Source organism: Panthera onca, chromosome D3, assembly GCF_046562875.1.
Source record: "Panthera onca isolate mPanOnc1 chromosome D3, mPanOnc1 haplotype 2, whole genome shotgun sequence".
NCBI classification, from domain to species: domain Eukaryota; kingdom Metazoa; phylum Chordata; class Mammalia; order Carnivora; family Felidae; genus Panthera; species Panthera onca.
The window spans coordinates 9,561,581-9,583,587 of NC_138350.1; the positions used below are offsets into that span (position 1 = coordinate 9,561,581).

A 22,007-nucleotide genomic window follows, 5' to 3' on the forward strand; every position below is an offset into this window, starting at 1 on the left:
GCTGGATGGGGTGCTGATGGGGGAGAGCTGATGGGGTGGGGTGACCCTTATCGCTGTGCCCACCAATTACAGGGGGGCAGCGAAGACTCCTCCCCGCAGCCACCAGAAGGCTGACCCTAACAGGGAGGGTCAGCACTGGCCCTAGGGTGTCATCTGCTTGTCACAAGTGGACCGTTCCCAGGGCCCTGCCATCAGCAGGAGGCTCATCACAATCTGGTGATTGTGCGGCTCTGTGAGCTCAGGGGCCACTGAAGCTTCTGTGCCGCGATTTTCTCGTCTGTCAAATGGGACAATGAAAGCCCCTGCCAGAGAGGGATGTGGTCAGGAGTAAAGGAGTGTCCAGGGCTCAGGTAAGGGGCTGAGCCTGGTGCCTGGCCGGGTGGGCACCTTGGTCAAGGTCAGCCCCTGTCCCATTACTGTCGGAGCTCAGGAATGAGGGCAAGGCCTGTCATTGTGGAGGAGTTAGGAAAGGAGATGAGTCAAGAAGTGAAAGAGGCATCTTTCACTCAACTCAGCACTATACTTACTATATGTATATGTGTATATATAGAGGTAGTTTCAGGCTCCTTTTTTTCTCAATGTTAGTATCATTTATAATCATAATAACAGGTAATATCAACAGGGAGCCTATTGTATGCCAGACATCCTAAGTGCCCTACAGGAGCCCTGTGAGTAAGGACGCATGTTATAGCCCACTGGTAGTTGAAGAAGGGGAAGAAACGTTCTCCGCATCGTCCAGGGAGGAGCAGGGAAGCCAGGACTCAGCTGTATTTGCTTGCCCGCCCCCCCCCCCCCCTCCGCCGGCCCTTTACAACCCACGGGAGCTTCTGAGAGCCGGAATTTGGCCACTAAGGGGCTCACATGTGCCGCCTCTGTTCTCGTTCTCTCGGGGACTCTTTCTTCTTTGATTCTTCCAGGCGGTCCTGAGGAAGAAGCCAGTCTCTTGAGGGACCTGACCAGGGTGCAGTCTGGTGAAGACAATACTTTTGGTCTCCCATCGGCTTCCATCCCTGGCTCGACACTTCGCTCGTTCGCCAAGGGCCCTCCTTCTCCCCCAGCCCCTGGTACCTCTTTGGTGCTGTGTCTCCTCGAGGCCCGTTTGCCCACACTGCTCTCGTTCCTTCAGGAAGGCGAGAATAATGACAAGTTCTTCACCCACCCCAAGAACGCCAAAGCGCTGGCAGCCTACCTCTTCGCACACAACCACCTCTTCTACCTGATGGAGCTGTCCACGGCCCTGCTCCTGCTGCTGCTCTCCCTGTGTGAGGCCCCCGCCGTCCCCGCGCTCCGGCTCGGCATTTACGTGAGTGTCCGCTTGGCCAGCCCGGAAGGGAACATTCTGGTAGAGCAGATGCCCCAGGTGGATTTGGAACAGAGAGGCCCGGGTGTGTGCCGGGGGCATCACAGAGGCCTCGGGAGCAGCACTGGATTGCCAGTCTTGCATGGGATCCCTGCTGGAGTGAATGCTGTCTGTGATTGGGCTTACTGGTACCTTCCGGGGGGGGGGGGGGGGGCGCCATCTGATTGGCTCATGGAGGGCTGTGGGCCACACCTTGGTTCCAGGGGAGCAGTGCACCTGGCTGCGGTCCCGCCCACCGTCTGCAACCTCAGGGGAAAAGGTAGCCGGGTGTGACCGCCGGGAGGCCAGGGGGCTGGTGGGGCTACACCTCCTCCTGCCATCTGGTTGCAGGTCCACGCGACCCTGGAGCTGTTCGCCCTGATGGTGGTTGTCTTTGAGCTCTGCATGAAGTTGCGGTGGCTGGGCCTCCACACCTTCATCCGACACAGACGGACCATGGTCAAGGTGATGTGTCCGTGTCCGAGCGGCGTTTTCTCCCACGTCAGCTTCCGGCCTGTATCTTCAGTTCAATTCCAAATCCCCCGTGGGCCGAGCCCTGCACTCGGCACTGCAGCCCTGGGGCCCTGTCCTTGCCAAGCCTTGCCGAGCCTCGCCCCGGATGTCGTGGGGATGCTAACGGGAGCCACTGTGATTTGGCACCTAGCGTGTGCCCGGCACTGGCACAACAGCCTTTGCGGGAGATGTGTTACTCTTCCTAATTTACACCCTGCCGGCCAGACGAGAATGGGATCTAAATCCCAAAGGCTTGGGGTTCAAACCCAGGTCTGTCTGGCCTCCAAGCCCACGCGGATCAGTAACCAGTAACATACCCCTCTCTTCCGGGCAGCGAGTAGGCATGAGTCAGAGTGCGCTTTGCCGTGTAAAAAGCATGCACGCTTGTCCAGGAGAACGTGCCCAAGGAATGGCACATCAGGATGCCCTGCAGACGTCAGGGGCCTTCCCGGTGGGAACGGGGAGGGCTGAAGGCAGAGGGTGGGCAGATGTGGCCAGGCAGAGTGGCCGATGAGCTGCTGGGAGCAGGGCTTCATTCCCCCCGGGGCCATACATCTGTGCCAGCAGCCAGAGGGCTTGTGTCCAGGGGCTGCTCGATGTCGGGGGTCTGGGGTGGGGGGGTGCTGAGAGAGAGCTGGAGAGAAGGGAAGGGCCTCTTGAGGCCAGAGTGGGCAGGATCTTGCCAGCCCTCTGTTCGTGGTGTGCAGGTGGGGGCTGGGGAAGGAGCTGATGGAGCTCTGTGCCCGTCCACCCCCAGACCTCCGTGCTGGTGGTGCAGTTCATCGAGGCCATCGTGGTGCTGGTACGGCAGACATCCCACGTGCGTGTGACCCGGGCTCTGCGCTGCATTTTCCTCGTGGACTGTCGGTACTGCGGCGGCGTCCGGCGGTAAGGCCCGGGGGACGAGACGGTTGCTATCCTGGCCTGGCCCGGACCTCTGGGCCTGTGGAGCAGGACCCAGCGAGTCAAGTAGCGATGGGATCAGTTCTGCACGCTGGGAGAACACACGCCCGCTCACTTCCTTCCAAGTGGACCCGCACAGGGCAGAAGGCGGTCCTCCACTAGGGTTTCGGTTTCCTGGCTCTGGGTCCGGGGCTCTTTCCCATCTTATTTGCAGCCTCCTGGGGCTGGCTCCTCTCTCGGACACATTATTTGCCCAAACACAGCGGCAGTGACCTCTCAAAGCAGGCAACTGCACAAAGTCTGAGTGACTCAGCAGGCTGACCCCCTCCCCGAGCCGGGGGGCTGGACTCAAACCTGCCCACTAGCCTGGAGTTGAGCTTAGTGCTGCAGACCCCATCTGGAAAGTCTCTTGGCTGGAGTGCTGAGAGAGAGCAGGCTGGGCAGTTCGTTCTTCGGGCCTGTGCTTGTTTCCAAAGCTGGAAACGAGTGTCCCAGGACTAGGTGGCCCTGAAATGTCTTTGCGCATCCTGCTCCTGGAAGCTCGGTGCCCAAGGCCATGCGCTTGGCCTTCTGCTGTTCCCCCCACTACTCACCAGGGCCCTTGCCTGCTTGGGCTCCGCAAGCAGGAGGAAGGGGCTGTGTGTGGCGTACCTGGCCCGGTTTTTCCCCGTCGCCCCCGGGCGGAAGTCCCCTGGGAAAACGCCGAGCGTGACGTCACAAACCAGGGTGCCGCGGGCCTTAGTGTGGTGTGAGTCGGGAGCCCCGGCCCCCGCCTCGCCCGTGGAGTCCCAGACAGCCCCCCACTTGGGCCCGCACCCCCTCCCCGCCTCACCCCTCCGGCCCTGCTGTCTCCCCAGCAACCTGCGACAGATCTTCCAATCTCTGCCGCCCTTCATGGACATTCTCCTGCTGCTGCTCCTCTTCATGCTTATCTTCGCCATCCTTGGTGAGTTCCCCGCGCCCCGAGGCCCTGACGCCCCCCCCCCCCCACCCCCGGAGCAAATTCGTGGTTGAAGATGAACTCACTCTGACAGTTGGAGAAGTTCAGGAAGCTTTTACACGTGTGCAACACGCGCGACCTTCGGCTTAGGAAATGAAGTCTTAGGAGTAAAATGCAAAGCCCCTCTGTATCTTTTCATGACCCCCGGTCCCTTCCCCTCAGAGGTACCCCCCCGACCTAAGCCTACTACTGCCACACGTATCTTTCTAGCTATGCTTTATATTTCCTGAAACAGCAAGTAAGTGGTATTGCTGTGCATATCAAAATATGTTATGGGGCGCCTGGACGGCTCAGCCGGTTGGGCGGCCGACTTCGGCGCAGGTCGTGATCTCGCGGTCTGTGAGTTCGAGCCCCTCGTCGGGCTCTGGGCCGACCGCTCGGGGCCTGGAGCCCACTTCCGATTCTGTGTCTCCCTCTCTATCTGCCCCTCCCCCACTCTCCCTCTCCTCCCCACCCCCCCCACCCGCCGTCTCTCAAAATAAATGAACATTAAAAAAAAATTTAAACAAATAAACATTTTATAGAAATGGTTACATGATGTGTGTGGGGCCCCTCCTGCAAGTTGCTCTTTGGTGGTTTCTTCCGTTGTTGGGCGTTTTCACCATTACACGTCACACTGTAGTGAACGCTCACGCATCGGCCACTGGCTCCCTCTTCGCCTCCGACCCTCCACCCGACCACCCCACTCTCTGTAGAACTTCCTTTGTGCTCCAAGGGGGCTAATTACCTTGAGGGCAGAACTTTTCCCTTTTCCCACTGGGGATTTCAAGGACTCAGGGCAATAGCCCATTCCAGGAGGGAGGAAACCGAGGGTGTTCGCACCCCAGGACCCTGGGCTATATCAAGGGGGAATCTCTTTGGAATTGTCAGTTGGAATTGTCCAGCCTGTGGATGAGTTTCATTTGGTCTGAAAATGTTGAGCCGACATTTGAAAATTAGATTTCTTACATGAAAATACAGATTTCTAGCCTTGAAAAAAATGGGTTTTTTAATTTAAAAAATGGAGGTATAGGGGCGCCTGGGTGGCTCAGTCGGTTAACCGGCCGACTTCGGCTCAGGTCATGATCTTGCGGTCCGTGGGTTCGAGCCCCGCGTCGGGCTCTGTGCTGACAGCACAGAGCCTGGAGCCTGTTTCGGATTCTGTGTCTCCCTCTCTCTGACCCTCCCCTGTTCATGCTCTGTCTCTCCCTGTCTCAAAAATAAATAAAACGTTAAAAAAAAATTTAAAAAAAAATGGAGGTATAATTGACATACAACATCGTATTTGTTGTAGGCGCACAACAGAACGATTTAATATTTGTGTCTATTGTGAAAGGACCACCACAGTAAATCTAGTTACCGCCTGTCACCACACACAGTTGCAAATTTTTTTTTCTCTTCTGATGAGAACTTTCAAGACCTCCCTGAGCAACTTTCAAATATACAACAGAGTGTTGTTAACTCCTCAACATGCTGGACGTCCAGTCTTTTTTTTTTTTTTAAGGTTATTTATTTATTAAAAAAATTTTTTTTAATGTTTATTTATTTTGAGGGAGAGAGAGACAGAGCACAAGCAGGGGAGGGGCAGAGAGAGGGAGACACAGAATCCAAAGCAGGCCCCAGGCTCCGAGCTGTCAGCCCAGAGCCCGAAGTGGGGCTCAAACTCACAAGCCGTGAGATCGTGACCTGAGCCAAAGTCAGACGCTCAACCGACTGAGCCACCCAGGCGCCCCCATCCAGCCTCTTTAAACAGCAGACTTGATTCTTGGGCCACATGTCACACCTGTTCCTTTGGACAGAGCGCGTGTTCTCCAGAGTGCTGCTGTCCCCACCACTCCCTGATGCTTTCCCTCTGCCCCCAGCACTCGTTTACATTTATTTGTGCAGTCCTTTGATGTCGGGTTTGGGACCTCTGCTCTAACCCTTTTTATCTGTGTGTCTTCTGCCCCCGTGTAGGTTTCTACTTGTTCTCCTCTAATCCTTCGGACCCCGTAAGTAGTCACCGTGTTTATCTGTTTCTTCTTCTATTTGGGGCCTATCCCCGCAGACAAGGGGGCCGACCTGACTCCCCGGCCACATGAGGAAGGTTTCTCAGCACGGCTTACGGCTCCTTGAGGGACGACACTTGAGCTGGTCCCTTCCTTAAGCCCTGAAAGGGAATCCCCTTTCCTTGCCTTGAGAGGCATGCTTCCAGGATCAGATCTGGAACAGATTTGGTGAAGGGACAGTGGAGGGGCGCCAAACGGATGGCGCAGACATGTGATTCTCTAGGAAAACAGTCCCACCGGTTGTCTGCTTCTGCCAGAAGCGCAGAGTTCGAGGAGGCTGGAGGCGGCTGGACTCCGCATTCGCTCACCCCCCCGCCATCCGTTAGGACTCCTTGGGAGGAGGGAGAGTGGATGGCGAGGGGAGGGGAAGGGAAGGGCGGGCACTCCAGGTGGCCCATCACAGCCTGCCTTCTCTCCCTCCAGTACTTCAACACCCTGGAGAACAGCATCGTCAGTCTCTTTGTCCTTCTGACCACAGCCAAGTGAGTCTGGGCTCTGCGTTGGCTTGGGCCCTCTGCCGGTGCCCCAGGGTCTTCTCTTTTCAGCAAGAATATCCCACACCTGAGGGCAGACAGGCGCTCGGGACACTGTGAGGGATGGGGGTGGCCCAATGAGCTCAAAGCTCGTGGACGTGGACGAGAGGAGGGGCGGGTGGGGGTGGGGCTGGCAAGGCAGAGAGGAGAGATGTCCTCCGTGAGGATAGAGAAAGGGAGAAGGCAGCCGCGGGGCCCTGCGGTGATGCTCTGCAAATCCAGTTTCCCAGATGTGATGATGCCCTCCTACTCCCGGAACCCCTGGTCCTGTGTCTTCTTCATTGTCTACCTCTCCATCGAGCTGTACTTCATCATGAACCTGGTGAGTGAGCGTGCGTCGTGCCACCGGAGCAGCCGTCCCAGCCGGCACAGCGCCGGGCACTGCGGGAACGGAGAAGTCCGGCCCGTTGTCGGCCTCCGTCCGGGATGGGGTCCCAGGCTGTGGTCAAGTGTGGTGCGGTGGCGGACGCCCTGGCGGGACTTGAGTTCAGCTGGTTCCCGGTGGGTACCCCTGGGATGATACTGCCATGGCTCTCAGCCCTGGAGCTAGCCCTTAGGTCAGGGTGCCCTGGGGCCGTTCGTTCTCCAGCAGATGTGTGTCACAACAACTCTAAAAGCTGGCACTAACGAAGCCTTTGCCAGGCACCGGGCAGAGTGCTCCGTACGTGAGGATTAAATGATTCTCCACAAAAATTCTGGAGGTTCTGTTATGATCCTCAGCTTGTAACTGAGGAGACTGAGGGCCAGACTGACGAAGCAACTTGCTCACAGCTGCACAGCTCGGGGTGGCCAGGTGAGCTGGTCCGATCCCAGAGATCTGCCCTTAACCGCTCCCCCTTACTGCACCCACGTGTCTGTTTCCACCCCATTGATCGGGAACCATTAGCAAAGCAATCCAGGACGCATTCTGCTAAGGAGAACGTCCAGTCCCCGCGCACCCTGGGAACTTTAGAGGTGTTTGCGGAGGCCCAGCTGGCCACCAGAAAGCCTCTTCCCATCAGCAGATGGCCCCTAGGATGAGGCCGTTAGGTCCGTGTCGAGACCACACGTCAATGCCAGACTGTCGGCAGAGGCTTTTGTCAAAGCTTGTATTTATTGGTATCCTTCTGAAGAGCATTCCTCCACTGGCCCAGGGTAGAAATGGAGAGCACCTCCCCTGGGGCAGACTTAGGAAGTCTCCTAAAAACTTGAAATCCTATCTATCTTTATATGTGGTATAGTTCTTATATCCTGTTGTCGGTTTAGAATCATAAAAAGATATTCTGTGTAACTGACTTGTTTTCATTTGTAATATATTTCGAGCTGTGAGAATCTAGGGCACAGGTCAGCAAACTGCAGCCTCCTGGCCAAAGCCAGCCCACCACCGATTTCTATAAATAAAGTTTTATTGGCACACAGCCATGTCCATTTGTTTGCGCATCATCTGCGGCTGATTTCGTGCCACGGCTACAGGGTTGAGTACTTTCAACAGACACCATCTGGCCTTCAGAGCCTAGAACATTTGCTATATGTCCCTCTCCAGGAAAAGTTTGCTGCCCCTCCCTTGATCTAAAGGAAGAAAAAATGGGGGACCAGTGCGAAGGGATGGAAAAGACCAGGGAGTGTCCCTCAAGATATTTTCGAGAGAAAAAGAAAGCGTTTCCAAAAAAGCTTTCTTTCAGATATGATCCCGCCCTCCCGCTGCCCTGTGATAGTACAGACTGTGTCGTAAACATTCCAGCCCTGGAATTGGGCAGCCCGGCACTGTTGTGCCCTGGAGGGCAGGCCACCTCACTGCCCTGATTTCTGGGGCTGTGCACGAAGCCGTGACTCACCGGGACTGGGAGGGAACAAGGGGGCGAGTGAGGACCGTCCTGTGCCGTGACGCTCCTTCTTGCTCCGAGGTTGGGGCGGACAGCGGCTCCCCGGCCATCAGGCTGGGTATAGAATCCAGGGCGCCCCTCTAGCTGTTTTCCCTTAGAACACTGCCCAGCCAGGCGTGAGCTCAGGTGGAGAGAGGCAACCAGGGAAAATACAATGACGTCTTCACGTATCCCAAGAGAGGAGACTCACAAGTGGCCGCGGGTGGCTTCCTCTGCAGATGCCTGGAGACTAACTTCCCGTATCCCCGAGGGGCAGGTGGGAGGGTCCTCTCAAGCCCCCCTTCTGGGGTGGCTGGGAGAGCACCCTCTGGAGGCAGAGGACGAACTCCCCGACTCCTTCAGGCCCCGCCATGCAGGGGAGCCAGGTCCTGTGTTCTTCCCTCACAGCTTCTGGCCGTGGTGTTCGACACCTTCAATGACATTGAGAAACGCAAGTTCAAGTCCCTGCTGCTGCATAAGCGAACCGCCATCCAGCATGCCTACCGCCTGCTCATCAGCCAACGGGTACGGAGGAGTGGGGGGTGGGGCCGGGGAGGGGACCAGTCCCTGTTCTCTCTCGCTGGCCCAGAGTAGCGCCTAAGCACGGCCAGGCCGGCAGCTTTAGAAACCAAGAGTTCTGCCCCTGGGAAAACCCGAAAGAGCCAGATGCCCTGGGATCCCTCGTTGTCCTGGGCGTCCGGAGTGGCGGCCCCCAAGGGAAGGGCAGTCTGGGCTCTGTGTTTCCCTGTGTTCGCATGGCCCTCTGTCCTCTCCCTGCAGAGGCCCGCCGGCGTCTCCTACAGGCAATTTGAAGGCCTGATGCGCTTCTACAGGCCCCGGATGAGTGCCAGGGAGCGCTACCTGACTTTCAAGGCCCTGGATCAGAGCAACACATCTCTGCTCAGGTAAGAGTGGGCGCCAGGTGGGGCGGGGTGTCTGGACAAGGTGTTCACACGAGGGAGCTGGGGCGGGCAAGGGCCCCAGGAGGTGGGTGGGCAAAGAAGCTTCTGAGAGACTAGTTTTCGCCACAGAGATTCTTACACACGTAGATGGCATCGTTCACCCGGTTTCTTTTCACAAGTAACGGCAGTCCAACCCAAACCCAGTTCCAGCTGGCGTGACAAAAAAGGGAGTGTATCGTCTCGTGAAATGGTCCGGCTCTGCCACTCACTCTCAAGTCCTGAGTGAGGTGGGGTAATCCCATGCGAGCGGAGCCACAGAGCCAGGCGAGCACGCATACACACACACACACACACACACACACACACACACACACACACACACACACACACACACACACCTTCTGACCATGGTTCCTGGCAGAACCTCCAGAACTGGCCCTGAGATGTGTGTGGGCAGTCCTGGTCTTCCAGAATGCTGATGATCCGAACCCTTGTTTCCGGGGAAGGAAGAGGGCCAGCTGTAGAAACGCGAGCAGCTGAGCTCTGTTTGGGCTGAACGCAGTCCCAGCTGTTCCATTCAGTCCTCCGCCAGAGGAGGCTCTGTCCCTGGCTATCTAAGAATCCTAGTGACTAAAGCCATCAGTAGTCAGTATAGACCAATCAGATTCAGTGGGCATGGCACCCAGAGGAAGGAAATCAGCTGCCTGCAGGTAAGGGTCCCTGGGGCACTGAGGTGCTGAAGGTCGCAGGTGTCCCGCCCCTTTAAAGGTGACCACGGGTGGACGAGGGAGTCCTGAAACTCAGTGGCAGTGGGTTCTGAATTTTTTTTTTTTTTTTTTTTTTTTACTTTTCCATGTGGCTTACAACAGCCTGAAGGACTTTTATGATATCTACGAGGTTGCTGCCTTGAAGTGGAAGGTGAGTGTTCGTGCAAGACAGAAGACCAGAGAGGGAGCGGGGCTGATTGCTGGGGGGGGGAAGGGGGAGGGTGCGCGTTGGGCGCACTGGCGGCCCGACTCCTTCCCACTGGAGCAGCTCGGCTCTCAGCCTGCCTCCCCACCCCCCAACTGCAGGGCTACAGGTGGCCATCCGTGTGCCCTTACACTTGCCCTGTAGCCTCCCGATTAAGAGCACCGAATCTCAGGTAGACCGCATTAGTTACTGTGTGACATCAGGCAAGTGTTGGAACCTTTCCAAGCCTTGTCCCACCTGGGAAATGGGATAACGATGATCCCTGCAGTTATTTCCAGCATCATATAAAAGGAAGGCATGTGCATGGTTCCATTTAAATGCTCAGTAAACTGGCTGTCTTTGTTGTCATTTAGATCCCCGAGTGTTTTCGTTCTTCCCCAAGTTAGCTGGGGAAGCAGGGAAGGAAAGCGGCGTCCTGGTCCCCCAGGGCTGGGTTCTGGTCGCCGGTCCTAACACCCTCTCTCCATGGCCCTGTCTCCTGGCCAGGCAAAGAGAAACAGGGAACACTGGTTCGATGAGCTTCCCAGGACAGCGTTCCTCATCTTCAAAGGTAGGGTTGGCCTGAATGTGACATCTCGGCAGCTGGGGACAGATGGAGGTTTCCAGAGACCACAGACGAGCATCTTAAGAGCATATTCATAAGCTGTATGTGTGTGCGTACGCGTCTGAATGTGTGTGTGTGTGTACAAGAGACAGTGTGGCTACCCCAGCAGGCAAATAAGTGTTGGACTAGGAAGGAAATCAGCAACTTAAAAACCAGACCAAAAGACCTTTGTGGAATAGTCACTGAAGAACATTTACAAAGTCAGACAAAATGAAAAATTTCCACCTAGAGGTAACCACTGTTCATTTTCTGATGTGTTTCCTTCTGTGTTTGGTTATTTTTCTGTGCACTTTTTAAAAAAGATATTTTTATTTAGTTATTTTGAGATCGAGGGAGCGCCTGTGGGGACAGGGGCAGAGAGAAAGGGAGAGAGAATCCCAAGCAGGCTCTGCACTGTTAGCACAGAGCCCAATGCGGGGCTCGAACTCATGAACCTGTGAGATCATGACCTGAGCCGAAGTTGGACACGTAACCGCCTGAGCCACCCAGGCGCCCCTCTGTCTACTTTTTAAAAGGTAGTAGGATTCCATTATAGACTCGGTTCCCAACCCTGCCTTTTTACCAAATAATGTATTATGACCATCCTCCTGACAGGATACGTAACTGGTGATCCCTTACATCGTGCTTGCATAGCATAAAATTCAAAATTTGAACATCAAAGCGCCCATATTATTGTTGCCCCTTAGTTGAGTGCCACTTTCAAAGATCCAGTGAGCTCATGGGGCATTTCTCGTGCAGAAAGGCTGAGGCCTGGGTATGGGCCATTATGAATGAGAGTAAAGAGGGTATGTTCTATTTTGTGACTTCTCCCACAGCTAGGGCTTGGGGCACAGCTGTTATCCCATATCCTGTAGAGGGTTTTCCATCCCGTGGGATGATAACCACTCAAGTGGATGAATAAATGGTCCGGGGTCAAGGCCAGCAGCAGTGAAGGCTCCGCCCTGGCTCCGGGTTGCCCGGGCTCTCCCCAGAGCAGCCGTTGCCGGTGTGGTCTTGCCTGAGCACTAGCGTGGGGTCACTGTGACAGCACCCGTTCCTTCCTCGCCCCTGGGCCTAAACACCCTGGTTGCTCATGTGTGTGAAGTGTGTGGTAGGGGAATGTGTACTTGCACGTGAAGATTTCGCTATTAACATTTATTCTCTTCAAATAGGAATTAACATCCTTGTGAAGTCCAAGGCCTTCCAGTATTTCATGTGTAAGTGTGAAATACCACAGCTCCGGGCCCCTTTCTGCCTGAGTCTTTTACTGTTCCAGAAGGTGGAGAGGCAAGAGATTAGGCCTGCTGCCATGTTGTTGACTTTTTATTATAGCAAATTCCAAGCATGTATAAAAGTGGGGAGATGACCGTGAGCATCCACGGTCACCTGGCTTCAACAGCGGTCCCCCACGGCCAGTCTTTCTGTCCGTCTGTACCCTCCCTGTGGCTCTTCGACTCCTCCCCAGAGCTGGAGATTTCGGACACAGATTTCAGGACCACAGGATGTGGTCAGTGGCTCTGCCACTTAAGTCTGTTTCAGTCTGTAGGTTTCTCTTCCATCCCTTTTTTCCCTCTTGCGACATTTAGTTGAAGAGACAGGATTGTTTGGCCCTCGGTCTTGTTTTTGTGTATTCCCCCCGTTGCTTGGTTCCTGTAACTCAGTGGTTCTATCTGGATTTGTGTTGTCCAATGTGGTGGCAACTAGCCATGTGTGGCTATTTGTATTTAAGCAACTAAAATGAAAAATTCAGTTCCCCAGCCACTTTAGCCACATTTCAAGTGCTCAGCACCACATACAGCTAATGACTACCAATTAGACAGCACAGAGAAGGAAATTTCTGTTGTCACAGGAAGTTCTCTTAGGCAGTACTAGTTGGGAGGTTTGCTTGAACTGAGACTTTCTTTTTTTTTTTTTTTTTAATTTTTTTTTTTAACGTTTACTTATTTTTGAGACAGGGAGAGACAGAGCATGAACGGGGGAGGGTCAGAGAGAGAGGGAGACACAGAATCTGAAACAGGCTCCAGGCTCTGAGCAGTCAGCACAGAGCCCGACGCGGGGCTTGAACTCACAGACCGCGAGATCATGACCTGAGCCAAAGTCGGACGCTTAACTGACTGAGCCACCCAGGCGCCCCTGAACTGAGACTTTCTAAGGAGCTCTGGTTCCATTTAGTGGGAAAGGGTGTTTAGAGACCACAGTTTGAAATGCTAGAAGTGCTTACTGCTTGGAGTTGGTTATCATTTCTAGGCCTTTCCATGGACAGAGGTGGGATTTTGTCTTTGAAGATAAACTGTATCCGGAGTTCCGGAGTTTCTGCTGACACTTCTTTCTTTCTTTCTTTCTTTCTTTCTTTCTTTCTTTCTTTCTTTCTTTCTTTTTAACTTTTTAACTTTTTAATATTAATTTTTTTATTTTTTATTTTTTAAAATTTACATCCAAATTAGTTAGCATATAGTGTAACAATGATTTCAGGAGTAGATTCCTTAATGCCCCTTACCCATTTAGCCCATCCCCCCTCCCACAGCCCCTCCAGTAACCCTCAGTTTGTTCTCCATATTAAATTTTTTTTTAATGTTTATTTTTTTGAAAGAGAGAGACAGAGCACCAGTGAGGGAGGGGCAGAGAGAGAGGGAGACACAGGATCTGAAGCAGGCTCCAGGCTCTGAGCTGTCAGCACAGAGCCCGACGCGGGGCTCGAACCCACAAGCCGTGAGATCATGACCTGGGCTGGAGTCGGACACTTAACCGACTGAGCCACCCAGGCGCCCCCTGACATTTCTAATTCAAATTCAGGACTACCGTGTTTTTACTTAACTTCCTCATTCTTTCAAATCCAGATTTCCAGTCTTAAAATCTTGCTTCCCGGCACCATTCACACAATTACTCATTTGCTGTACCCCACGGTAGACTCATAACTATCTCCAGAAAATGATATCAACACTGTCCCAACAACACAGACCCTAGTACGTCACTCCAGGGATAGACATTCAGATTATTGTGCGTCAAGGTCACAGTAGTTCCCCGCCTCCGCCCATGTGGGTATGTCACCAACTGGAGACACATTTAGGTTTCTTTATTTCGTTTTATTTTTCATTTTCAAGGATTGCTTTTTTAAAAATACTTACTTTTGTTTTATACTTATGTAAAATATCTATGCGTTTCCAAGTCGGACCTATGAAACAAAGTATATTTAAGGACGTCTCATTTATATCCTGTCAACCCCCCCCTCAAATGGGTAACTTTTATTTTGGTTTATTCTTCCAGTTTTTAAAAACTCTAAGTAGATGCATATACGTGCCTCTCCCCATGTCTTAAATAAACAGTCACATACTTGATACACTTTCTTCCCCACCTTTTCGGCTTTTTTAAAAATATATTCGGGAGACTGCTTCCCATTGTAATATACAGAGACGTTCCTCATTTCTTTTTAGAGTTGCTACTTCACCATTTCACGAACACGTCATAGTTGATCCCACCAGTTCCCTGTTGGTCATTTAGGTCATTTCTAGATTTTTGCCCTCACAGATAGGTCTCCCGCAAATGGCTTGCGGTAACATTGTTTTGGGTTTCGCTAGTGTCTCGCTAGAGTGGATCCCTTGAAGTGGGATTGCTATGTGAAAGATCAAATGAACGCGTAATTTTGCTAACTGGTTCCTGTAGCCTTTCTTTTATTTAAAAATTTTTTCATGTCTATTTTTGAGAGGGAGAGACAGAGAATGAGTGGGGGAGGGGCAGAGAGAGGGGGAGACCCAGAATCCGAAGCAGGCTCCAGGCTGTCAGCACAGAGCCCCCTGCGGGGCTCGAACCCAGAACCGTGAGATCCTGACCTGAGCCGAAGTCGGACGCTTAATCGACTGAGCCCCCCAGGCGCCCCTCACGCAGCCTTTCTTAAAATCTAGGGAAGAGCAAACATTTTAATACTCAAACACCTCTTACACGGACTTGGCAACAGCAGTGACCTCGAGGGTGTTTTTCGGAATCCATGGCAATTTCCTGCGCAAAACCCCTGGCTGGTGTAGCTCATGTGGTAAAAGCACGAAGCGGAGAGAAGCCCTTGTCACACGGGCGTGTGGGGCGCCGCCCGGGGCTGCCGGGGAACGGGGCCGGGGTCTGGGGTGGGGGGAGCCTACGGCTGTGAGCTAGAGATTCGCACACCCGCCTGTGCTTCCTCTGTCTGTCACGAGCCTGTCTGTTTGCAGACTTGGTGGTGGCCGTCAACGGGGTGTGGATCCTCGTGGAGACCTTCACACTGAAAGGTGAGCCCTGGCTGGGCGGCCGGCCCTCGGGTGGGCGCACCTGGTGCCTTTGAGCTTGAGCTCCCGCCTCCTGTCTTACAGGCGGGAACTTCTTCTCCAAGCACGTGCCCTGGAGTTACGTCGTCTTCCTGACGAGTAGGTTTCTGGCGGTGGCTGTGCCGAACGGCCGGGCCGGGAGGACCCTCATTTGCTTTGGGACCTCGCGGCTCTCCTCGAAAACAGGGAAGCCTGGGGAGAATGGAGCAGGAGTTGAGTCTGATCCCGTCCCACCCCCGTCCAAAGCTCTTTTGAGCTTCTCCGCCGCCCTCCCGATCCCGTCCCCATCCTGGGCGTGACTCACACTGCCTGGCCACCCGGGGCCCGCTCAGCTTCCGCCCTCGCCCCGGCCTGCGCCCCCCCCCCCCCCCCCCGAACAGCGACCCGCTCCCCAGCCCCTCCGTGCCCGGGGCCCCTTCTTACCCGGGGCCTCTGCCAAGGTTGTTTTGTCCACCGGGTGCCCCCCCCCCCCCCCCCCCCGCCTGACATTCCCCCTCCTCCTCTTACGCCTGAACGTCCCTGAGCGCACTGCACCGCCCTGCCCCATTCACCTGCCCCATTCTGGGGGTTGTCTGGAGGTGGCCCCAGTTGACCAGCCTCTGGGCTGGGCCTCTCCCGGGGGGAGGGGCGGAGTGGGTGTGACATGGCCTGTCGCAGAGGCTGGAGACCTCCAGAAGAGCCTCAGAGGGCGGGACGGAGCCAAGGCAGGTGTGGGAGTCCAGGCTGTGGTCGGGGCCGCTGCTAACTGCCTCCTTCTGTTCGCAGTCTACGGGGTGGAGCTGTTCCTGAAGGTTGCTGGCCTGGGCCCCGTTGAGTACCTGTCCTCCGGGTGGAATCTGTGAGTGCAGAGTGTGTGTCTTACCCACGTCCGCGACCAAGAGAGGCCCTCTCCACACACACCCGCGGCACACCTTTCTGCGGTGGCAGGAGGAGGGGGCGGGGACAGGACGAGGCCTTTGTCTCCGGGTACAGCTCCGTCTGTGGCTCCGGGACACGCCAGGGTCAGGCTCTTGTCTTACTCTCTCAGGTCCCTTGGCCCGTTCCTCCGGGACGTGGCGTCTTAAGGGGCCTTAGGCTGGCTCTTCCTGAGCCACTCAGCCCCTACACCCACCCCTGACGACGAAGCTCCTGCCTCCCCCATGGAAACCACGATACCGACAGAGAAGGAGCAGCAGCCGGTTGGGGGTGGTGACGAGACCCGAGTGGCCCTTGTCCCTGTCCCCAGGGAGACCTCAGAGGCCACCTCCCGCCCACTTAAGTTGACTCGCCCGTGATATCAGGCTATCCTCACAAGGTCTCAGTCTTGACAGAGGAGTCGAGGAGGAACAGTGGTAGCGTGTGCACCATGCTGTTTTCAGGGCCTTAACACACGTATGCAGAGGACAGAGGCCCTGTCTGGGGCAGGGCTGGCCGGGCTCTAGGTGGGAATCCCGCCCTTTTCCTCCATAGCCTCACCGGGGTCAGCGGTCACCCATAGAACCCGACGTACGGCGTTAGACCAGTGCAGGACCTTGGTGGGGAGAGGGGGTGGTTCTGGGCATTTCTGATCCCTGCTGTATGTGCTATGCCTGGAGGGCTGGCCAGGCCGGCCTCAGAAACCCCCAGGCGGCAGGAAGCTGCTTCCTGAGCTGTGCGGCTGCGGGCCACTGCTGGGCACACTCTGCTCTTGCTGAGGTTGGCGGGTGGGCTCCTTGGAAGGGAGCGTTGAGAATGGGGCTGGGGAGCGGGGAGCCGTGGGAGGGAGGCAGGCTCCGGGCAGGACAGGCCCAATGGCCCGTGGCTCCTTCCTCTCCCTCCCAGGTTCGACTTCTCTGTGACCGTGTTTGCCTTCCTGGGACTGCTGGCTCTGGCCTTCAACATGGAGCCCTTTTATTTCATAGTGGTCCTGCGTCCCCTCCAGCTGCTGAGGTGACAGGGACAGGGCTGGGGCTGGGGAGAGGCGGGCAGGGGGAGGGTGGGAAAACCTTGGGACTGATCTGGGAAGTGGCCGGAAGGAGCCAGAAGGTTCGCAAGCCTGGTGTCAGACCCTCCTATGACGGCACCCGGCCCCTGTCGCCTTCCTGTGGGGACGTGCGGCCCGCCCGTCTCCTCCCGTCACCGGGACCAGTAGCCTCTGACTGTGGAGGAGAAATGTGGCCCGCGGCTTGGGTGAACCCGGCCTGCGGTGAAATCTGCTGTAGCCACGGAAACAGACATGCTCAGAGTCATAAACCAGAAGGCCATGGCCTCTGATGGTGTGAGGGGCATGACCCCATACATGGCCTTCCTGGGAGGAGAGGTGGAGGTGTGGGGGCAGCCAGGGCAGTGTCTCTAGAAGACCCTGTGGCCATGCCCCGGGGGTGGTGGCCGGGGTCAGGCGAACGTCCGTGTCCTCCCCACGCAGGGCGTCCTTCCTTTACCGATGACCCGTCCCTCGCCAGGCTCCTCTGTGGGCGTGGCTTCCGGTCCCTTCTTTCCGAGGTTTGCCACCCCGTCCCGAGCCAGGCCTTGCCCCTCACAGAGCCCCCCGGCTCCAACAGAAAACCGCGGCAAATCGCCGTTAGCGAGAGACTGGGGGGACACGGCGGGTTCCGGGTCCCTCCGGGGAGGGCCATCCAGCCTTGGTGTCCCGGCCCCACCGCTGCCCCTTCCCAGGGCCCCGAGGGCCACCGGGCCTGGGGCAGAGAGGCCCCGGTCGAGGAGTGGGGCTGCGGCCGTGCCGGCCCCTGAGCACCACCTGCTCTCGTCCCTCAGGTTGTTCAAGCTGAAAAAGAGGTACCGCAACGTGCTGGACACCATGTTTGAGCTGCTGCCGCGCATGGCCAGGTACTGCCCCGCCTCTGGGCTCCAGGGCCAGGCGCCGTGAGGCTTGTGCCCCCGAGGGGGCGGCTGGGCGGCCGTCCGGGGGGGGAGGGGGGGCCGGGCGGGGCGGGGGGAGGCCCGGAAAGGACGGACATGCAGAGTCTGACGGGTCTCCAAGGAGCTGAGATGTTGGCCACCACGCGTCTCCCTGGCGCCACTTCTCTCCTCTGACCTGTCTGAAATATCTAGTAGGGAGGGCAGGGAGCTGTCAACTCACTTACCGCCTGTGTCTACATTCACAGGTAAGGGGTCACCTGTGAGTCTACCTTCACAGGTAAGGGGTGAATCTCTGGTGAAGGGGCATCTGTTCCTAGAGTCCTGATTCGAGCCGTTTTTGACCCCAGACCTGAATCACGAGGCCCCTTCCCTGCAGGCACTTTCCAGCTGGTGAACCTGGCTAGGGGCATGCCTGTCTGTCAGTCAGCTCAGTGGGTCTGAGGACGCCGGGGCCGCCGGAGGCGCTGGGCTCTCCTGCCTGGCCCTAAGTCGCCCTGTCCCTTCTGACCCTCCTCCCCAGCCTGGGCCTCACCCTGCTCATCTTCTACTACTCCTTCGCCATCGTGGGCATGGAATTCTTCTGCGGGATCCTCTACCCCAACTGCTGCAAGTGAGTACTCGGCGGGGCCCGGCCCTGCCCGCCCCGCAGGGAGCCTGTGTCTCTGCCGGGGGCGGGGGGGGGGGGGGGGGGCGCCGAGCCAGCCCCACTGAGCAGGTTGCCCCCAGCTCAGGGGCCTCGGGCACACCTCTCCCAGCCGCGACACCCTTTCGAGGCCTGGGAATCCTTTGGCCTTGCTTTCACTGGCTCTGTTCAGCGCAGTAGCTAAGTGAGGGACCTGGGATCAGAGAGGGCTGTCTCTGAAGCAGTGACATGTGAGCAGGTGTCCCTGTCCCCAAGCAGGCTTCTGTCACCTCGCCCTTGGGGCTGAGACGGTTTTCAGGCTGCTGCAGAACCAGGAGCGGCCTGGGGCTTGGGGCCTGAGTCCCGTGGCTTCCTCCCACTTGTCTGGGGGCGGGGGGGCCTGGGCAGACACGTCATCTCCGGCAGCCTGTTGGCATGAGACAAGTGGACACCCGCAGGAAGGCCTCTGGGGACAGGGGTGGAGCGCACAGCCTCCACGACCTCTCCCTTTCTGCAAGCCACCACCTTGAAAGCATTAACTCTGGATTCGCAGTGTTCTCTTTAAAATCTGGCCCGGGAGGCCTTAAGCACAAACTCCTTCCTAAGACGCTGGCAGCCCTTCTGAGCGTCAGGCTGGGCCCAGAACCACAGGCCGATAGCAGGGGGCCCAAACTTTTTTTTTTTTTTTTTTAATGTTTTTATTTAGTTTTGAGACAGAGAGAGACAGAGCACGAGCAGGGGAGGGGCAGACAGAGAGGGAGACACAGAATCCAAAGCAGGCTCTAGGCTCTGAACTGTCAGTGCAGAGCCCGATGCGGGGCTTGAACCCACGGACCGTGAGATCGTGACCTGAGTGAGCCAGAGTCGGACGCTCAACCGACTGAGCCACGCAGGCACCCCGGGGCCCCACACTTTATGGTGCCCCCGTCACCAGGGCACTGCCTGCTGAACAAGTTCCCCGGGGGCCCCGGGACCAGACGTGTAGAATTTCTGGCATGAATGTTAACCGATCAGCCATAAAGGACCGGAAGGAAGGCAGAGAATAAGCTCTCAGACAGGGACGACCTTTCGGAGCACTCCAGCCAGGCGAGGAGCTCCCGCTCCGGGCGCACTACCCCGCACACAGGCTCTAGAGCAGATCCCAGCCTGGGGAGAACCCTTCCCAGCTTCTCCCTCTGGTAGCTGGGAGGGAGAAGGCTGCTGGTAGCAGAGAAATGCCAAGTGGACACAGAAAAGCAGGGGGCAGGCCTAGGGGTTCCCACCAGCACCCAACAGGTGAGAGGAGCCGAGGGCTTCCCTTGAGCCAGGAACATGGGCGAGGATGCGGGGGGCTGGGCCAGGACAGATGCTCCCTGCCCGGACCTTGGACTTTTGTCCTCTGTCGAGGCGGCCCATTTCCTTGAGACTTTCCCTCTGCTTCCCTGGCCAGTACCAGCACAGTGGCCGACGCCTACCGCTGGCTCAATCACACCGTGGGCAACAGGACTGTTGTGGACGCAGGCTACTATTATCTCAATAACTTTGACAACATCCTGAACAGCTTTGGTGAGTGCAGGGGCCCCAAGGAGGACAGCCCCCGGGGCACACCGCCTCTGTCACCGCAGGCCCCAGACACGGCGGAGCAGAGCTGTCTGAGGCCTCCCCTCCCCCAGCCGTTTGCCACACTCTCCCGAGTCCCCTCGAGCCTCAGTGGAGCCTGTGGTTTGCCCGGTCCCAGGGGTGCAGTCCAGGCCAGACGCCAGCCCTCACTCACCGCCAGGTTTCACTCCTGGGAGCAGAAGAGCCCCGCGCTTTGCCAGAAGGGGTACAGCCCGATGCTGGGGAGCCCACCCCCCGTCACAACCCCACACCGCAGGGCGGGGCGCAGCCACACCCACCTGCCACGGTGCCTGCACTGACCCAGGCTCAGGCCCACACAGCTCTGCTCCTGGGTTCCGTGGAGAGGCCGGGGCAGGAGCAGGGCATATGTCAAGAGGAAGGGGAGCCCCTCGGGGCATCCCAGATCTCTACCGAGCAAGGTCTGCCTGCTCTTTCCCCACCATCCACCCCCAGCCCTGGTTGGTCACAGGCAGCTGAGGCAGGAGGCACGCCCTTTTGGGGACAGGCCAAGTTTGCCGCGCTTCCTGTGGGGTGGGAGTCGGGGGGTGGGGGGTGGCGCTCACTTCTGGAACTCACAGCCCAAGCTGGCAGGTGGGATGACATCAGTTAGGTGCACGGTACCCAGGAGAGGCGGAGAGAGGCCACCTGAAACGGACTTTGAAAAAGCGAGCCTGATCAAAACACTCCTCCTCCTCCCTTCCCTTTGGCAGTGACCTTGTTCGAGCTCACAGTTGTCAACAACTGGTACATCATCATGGTAAGGACCTCGGTCCGCTCCTGGGGGGCATCTTCCCACCAGCCTCTGAGACCACCTGTGGTCTTGCCCGGCCCTGGATGGGATGCGTCGCTCTTGTGTTCCCCGATGGGGTCCTGGGTCACACAGGGTTGGGGTTCTGCCGAGAGCCCACTGTCGGGGCTGGGCCCCAGGAGCCACCCCTCTGCATCTGCTAGACATAGGTTCCATCCCTGCCCCCCCGTACAGCCCTGGCGGCCAGGAGATGCCCATTAGCCCGTGGGTTTCCGTCCTCCCCCCACCGTGGCAGGGGCTCTTCGGTCAAGGGGTGGTGTGGCAAGGGTGGTTGGCTTTTGTTTCCCGTTCCCTAAACCCTTCTGAGTGCCACTGCCTCTTAGAGCACAGACCACCCGCGTTAGTCTCGAACCCCACGGTCCTGGGGAGCGTCCGGGCCTCATGCAGCACAGAGGAGTTCTGAGACCCGGGCAGTGAGGTCCCCCTCCTGTGTCTCCCACAACCCCAGGCCAATCAGGCAGGGTCTGTGTAGAGCCGGCCGTGTGGGGGACCACGGAGGGGCCCGGGGTACACGGCGACCCGGCCCCACCCAGGCGCCTGCTCACTGGCTGCCTCCCTGTGTCCCCAGGAAGGTGTCACCTCTCAGACCTCCCACTGGAGCCGCCTGTACTTCATGACTTTCTACATCGTGACCATGGTAGGTCCCCGGCCCCAGCACGCCCCTCGCCCCTCGCCCTTCGCTTCTGAGTCTCCGGCTGCCCCTGCAGGGTGGTGGCAGCCCGGGGAGGAGGGGCCCGGCCGGGCAACGGGCCTCGACGGGCTCTGCTGAGTGCAGGCCCCACAGCAGCTCACACCCACTGCCCCCCGCCAGGTGGTGATGACGATCATCGTTGCCTTCATCCTCGAGGCCTTCGTCTTCCGAATGAACTACAGCCGCAAGAACCAGGACTCAGAAGGTCTGTGCGGGCAGCCGCGGCCCACGCGTCCCCCACTGCCCACCCGGCTGGCTGCCCCGCTGTCCGCTTCTTGGCCGTCCGCTTCGGCTGTCTGGTCGTCCGGGCCTCTGGCAGTTCAGCCGATACCTGTCTGGCTGACCTGTGACATCCCTCATTCACGCTGATTTTCACGCACGTCACGACCGAAGAACGCCCTTGATCTCATTTTTAGAATAAAAACGTTACGTGTCTGAGATTAGAAACATCACCCAGCAGGGACAGGCTTCCTGTGAGCACAGCCGCCCTCTGCCCCGCCTCCCTGCGCCTCCCAGACACTCGTCACCCTCTTTGTTATCACCT

The 22,007-nt window shown here is 57.2% G+C and overlaps 1 protein-coding gene across 4 annotated transcripts in view; it reads left to right on the plus strand.

Moving 5' to 3' along the window:
- The window catches only part of TPCN1 (two pore segment channel 1), a 62,167-nt gene that overhangs the window by 34,831 nt on the left and 5,329 nt on the right, over positions 1-22,007 (plus strand). For all 4 annotated transcript variants that reach the window (XM_060612373.3, XM_060612374.3, XM_060612375.3 and 1 more), the window contains 22 exons: positions 1,127-1,303; positions 1,691-1,804; positions 2,610-2,740; positions 3,613-3,701; positions 5,691-5,725; positions 6,206-6,264; positions 6,538-6,637; positions 8,565-8,681; positions 8,937-9,061; positions 9,928-9,976; positions 10,517-10,580; positions 11,786-11,830; positions 14,813-14,869; positions 14,951-15,004; positions 15,671-15,743; positions 16,706-16,813; positions 17,639-17,710; positions 18,264-18,353; positions 19,795-19,910; positions 20,675-20,721; positions 21,341-21,409; positions 21,584-21,668. In XM_060612373.3, coding sequence (XP_060468356.1) covers positions 1,127-1,303; positions 1,691-1,804; positions 2,610-2,740; positions 3,613-3,701; positions 5,691-5,725; positions 6,206-6,264; positions 6,538-6,637; positions 8,565-8,681; positions 8,937-9,061; positions 9,928-9,976; positions 10,517-10,580; positions 11,786-11,830; positions 14,813-14,869; positions 14,951-15,004; positions 15,671-15,743; positions 16,706-16,813; positions 17,639-17,710; positions 18,264-18,353; positions 19,795-19,910; positions 20,675-20,721; positions 21,341-21,409; positions 21,584-21,668 — 1,876 coding nt within the window. The remainder of the gene's footprint in view (positions 1-1,126; positions 1,304-1,690; positions 1,805-2,609; positions 2,741-3,612; positions 3,702-5,690; positions 5,726-6,205; positions 6,265-6,537; positions 6,638-8,564; positions 8,682-8,936; positions 9,062-9,927; positions 9,977-10,516; positions 10,581-11,785; positions 11,831-14,812; positions 14,870-14,950; positions 15,005-15,670; positions 15,744-16,705; positions 16,814-17,638; positions 17,711-18,263; positions 18,354-19,794; positions 19,911-20,674; positions 20,722-21,340; positions 21,410-21,583; positions 21,669-22,007) is intronic.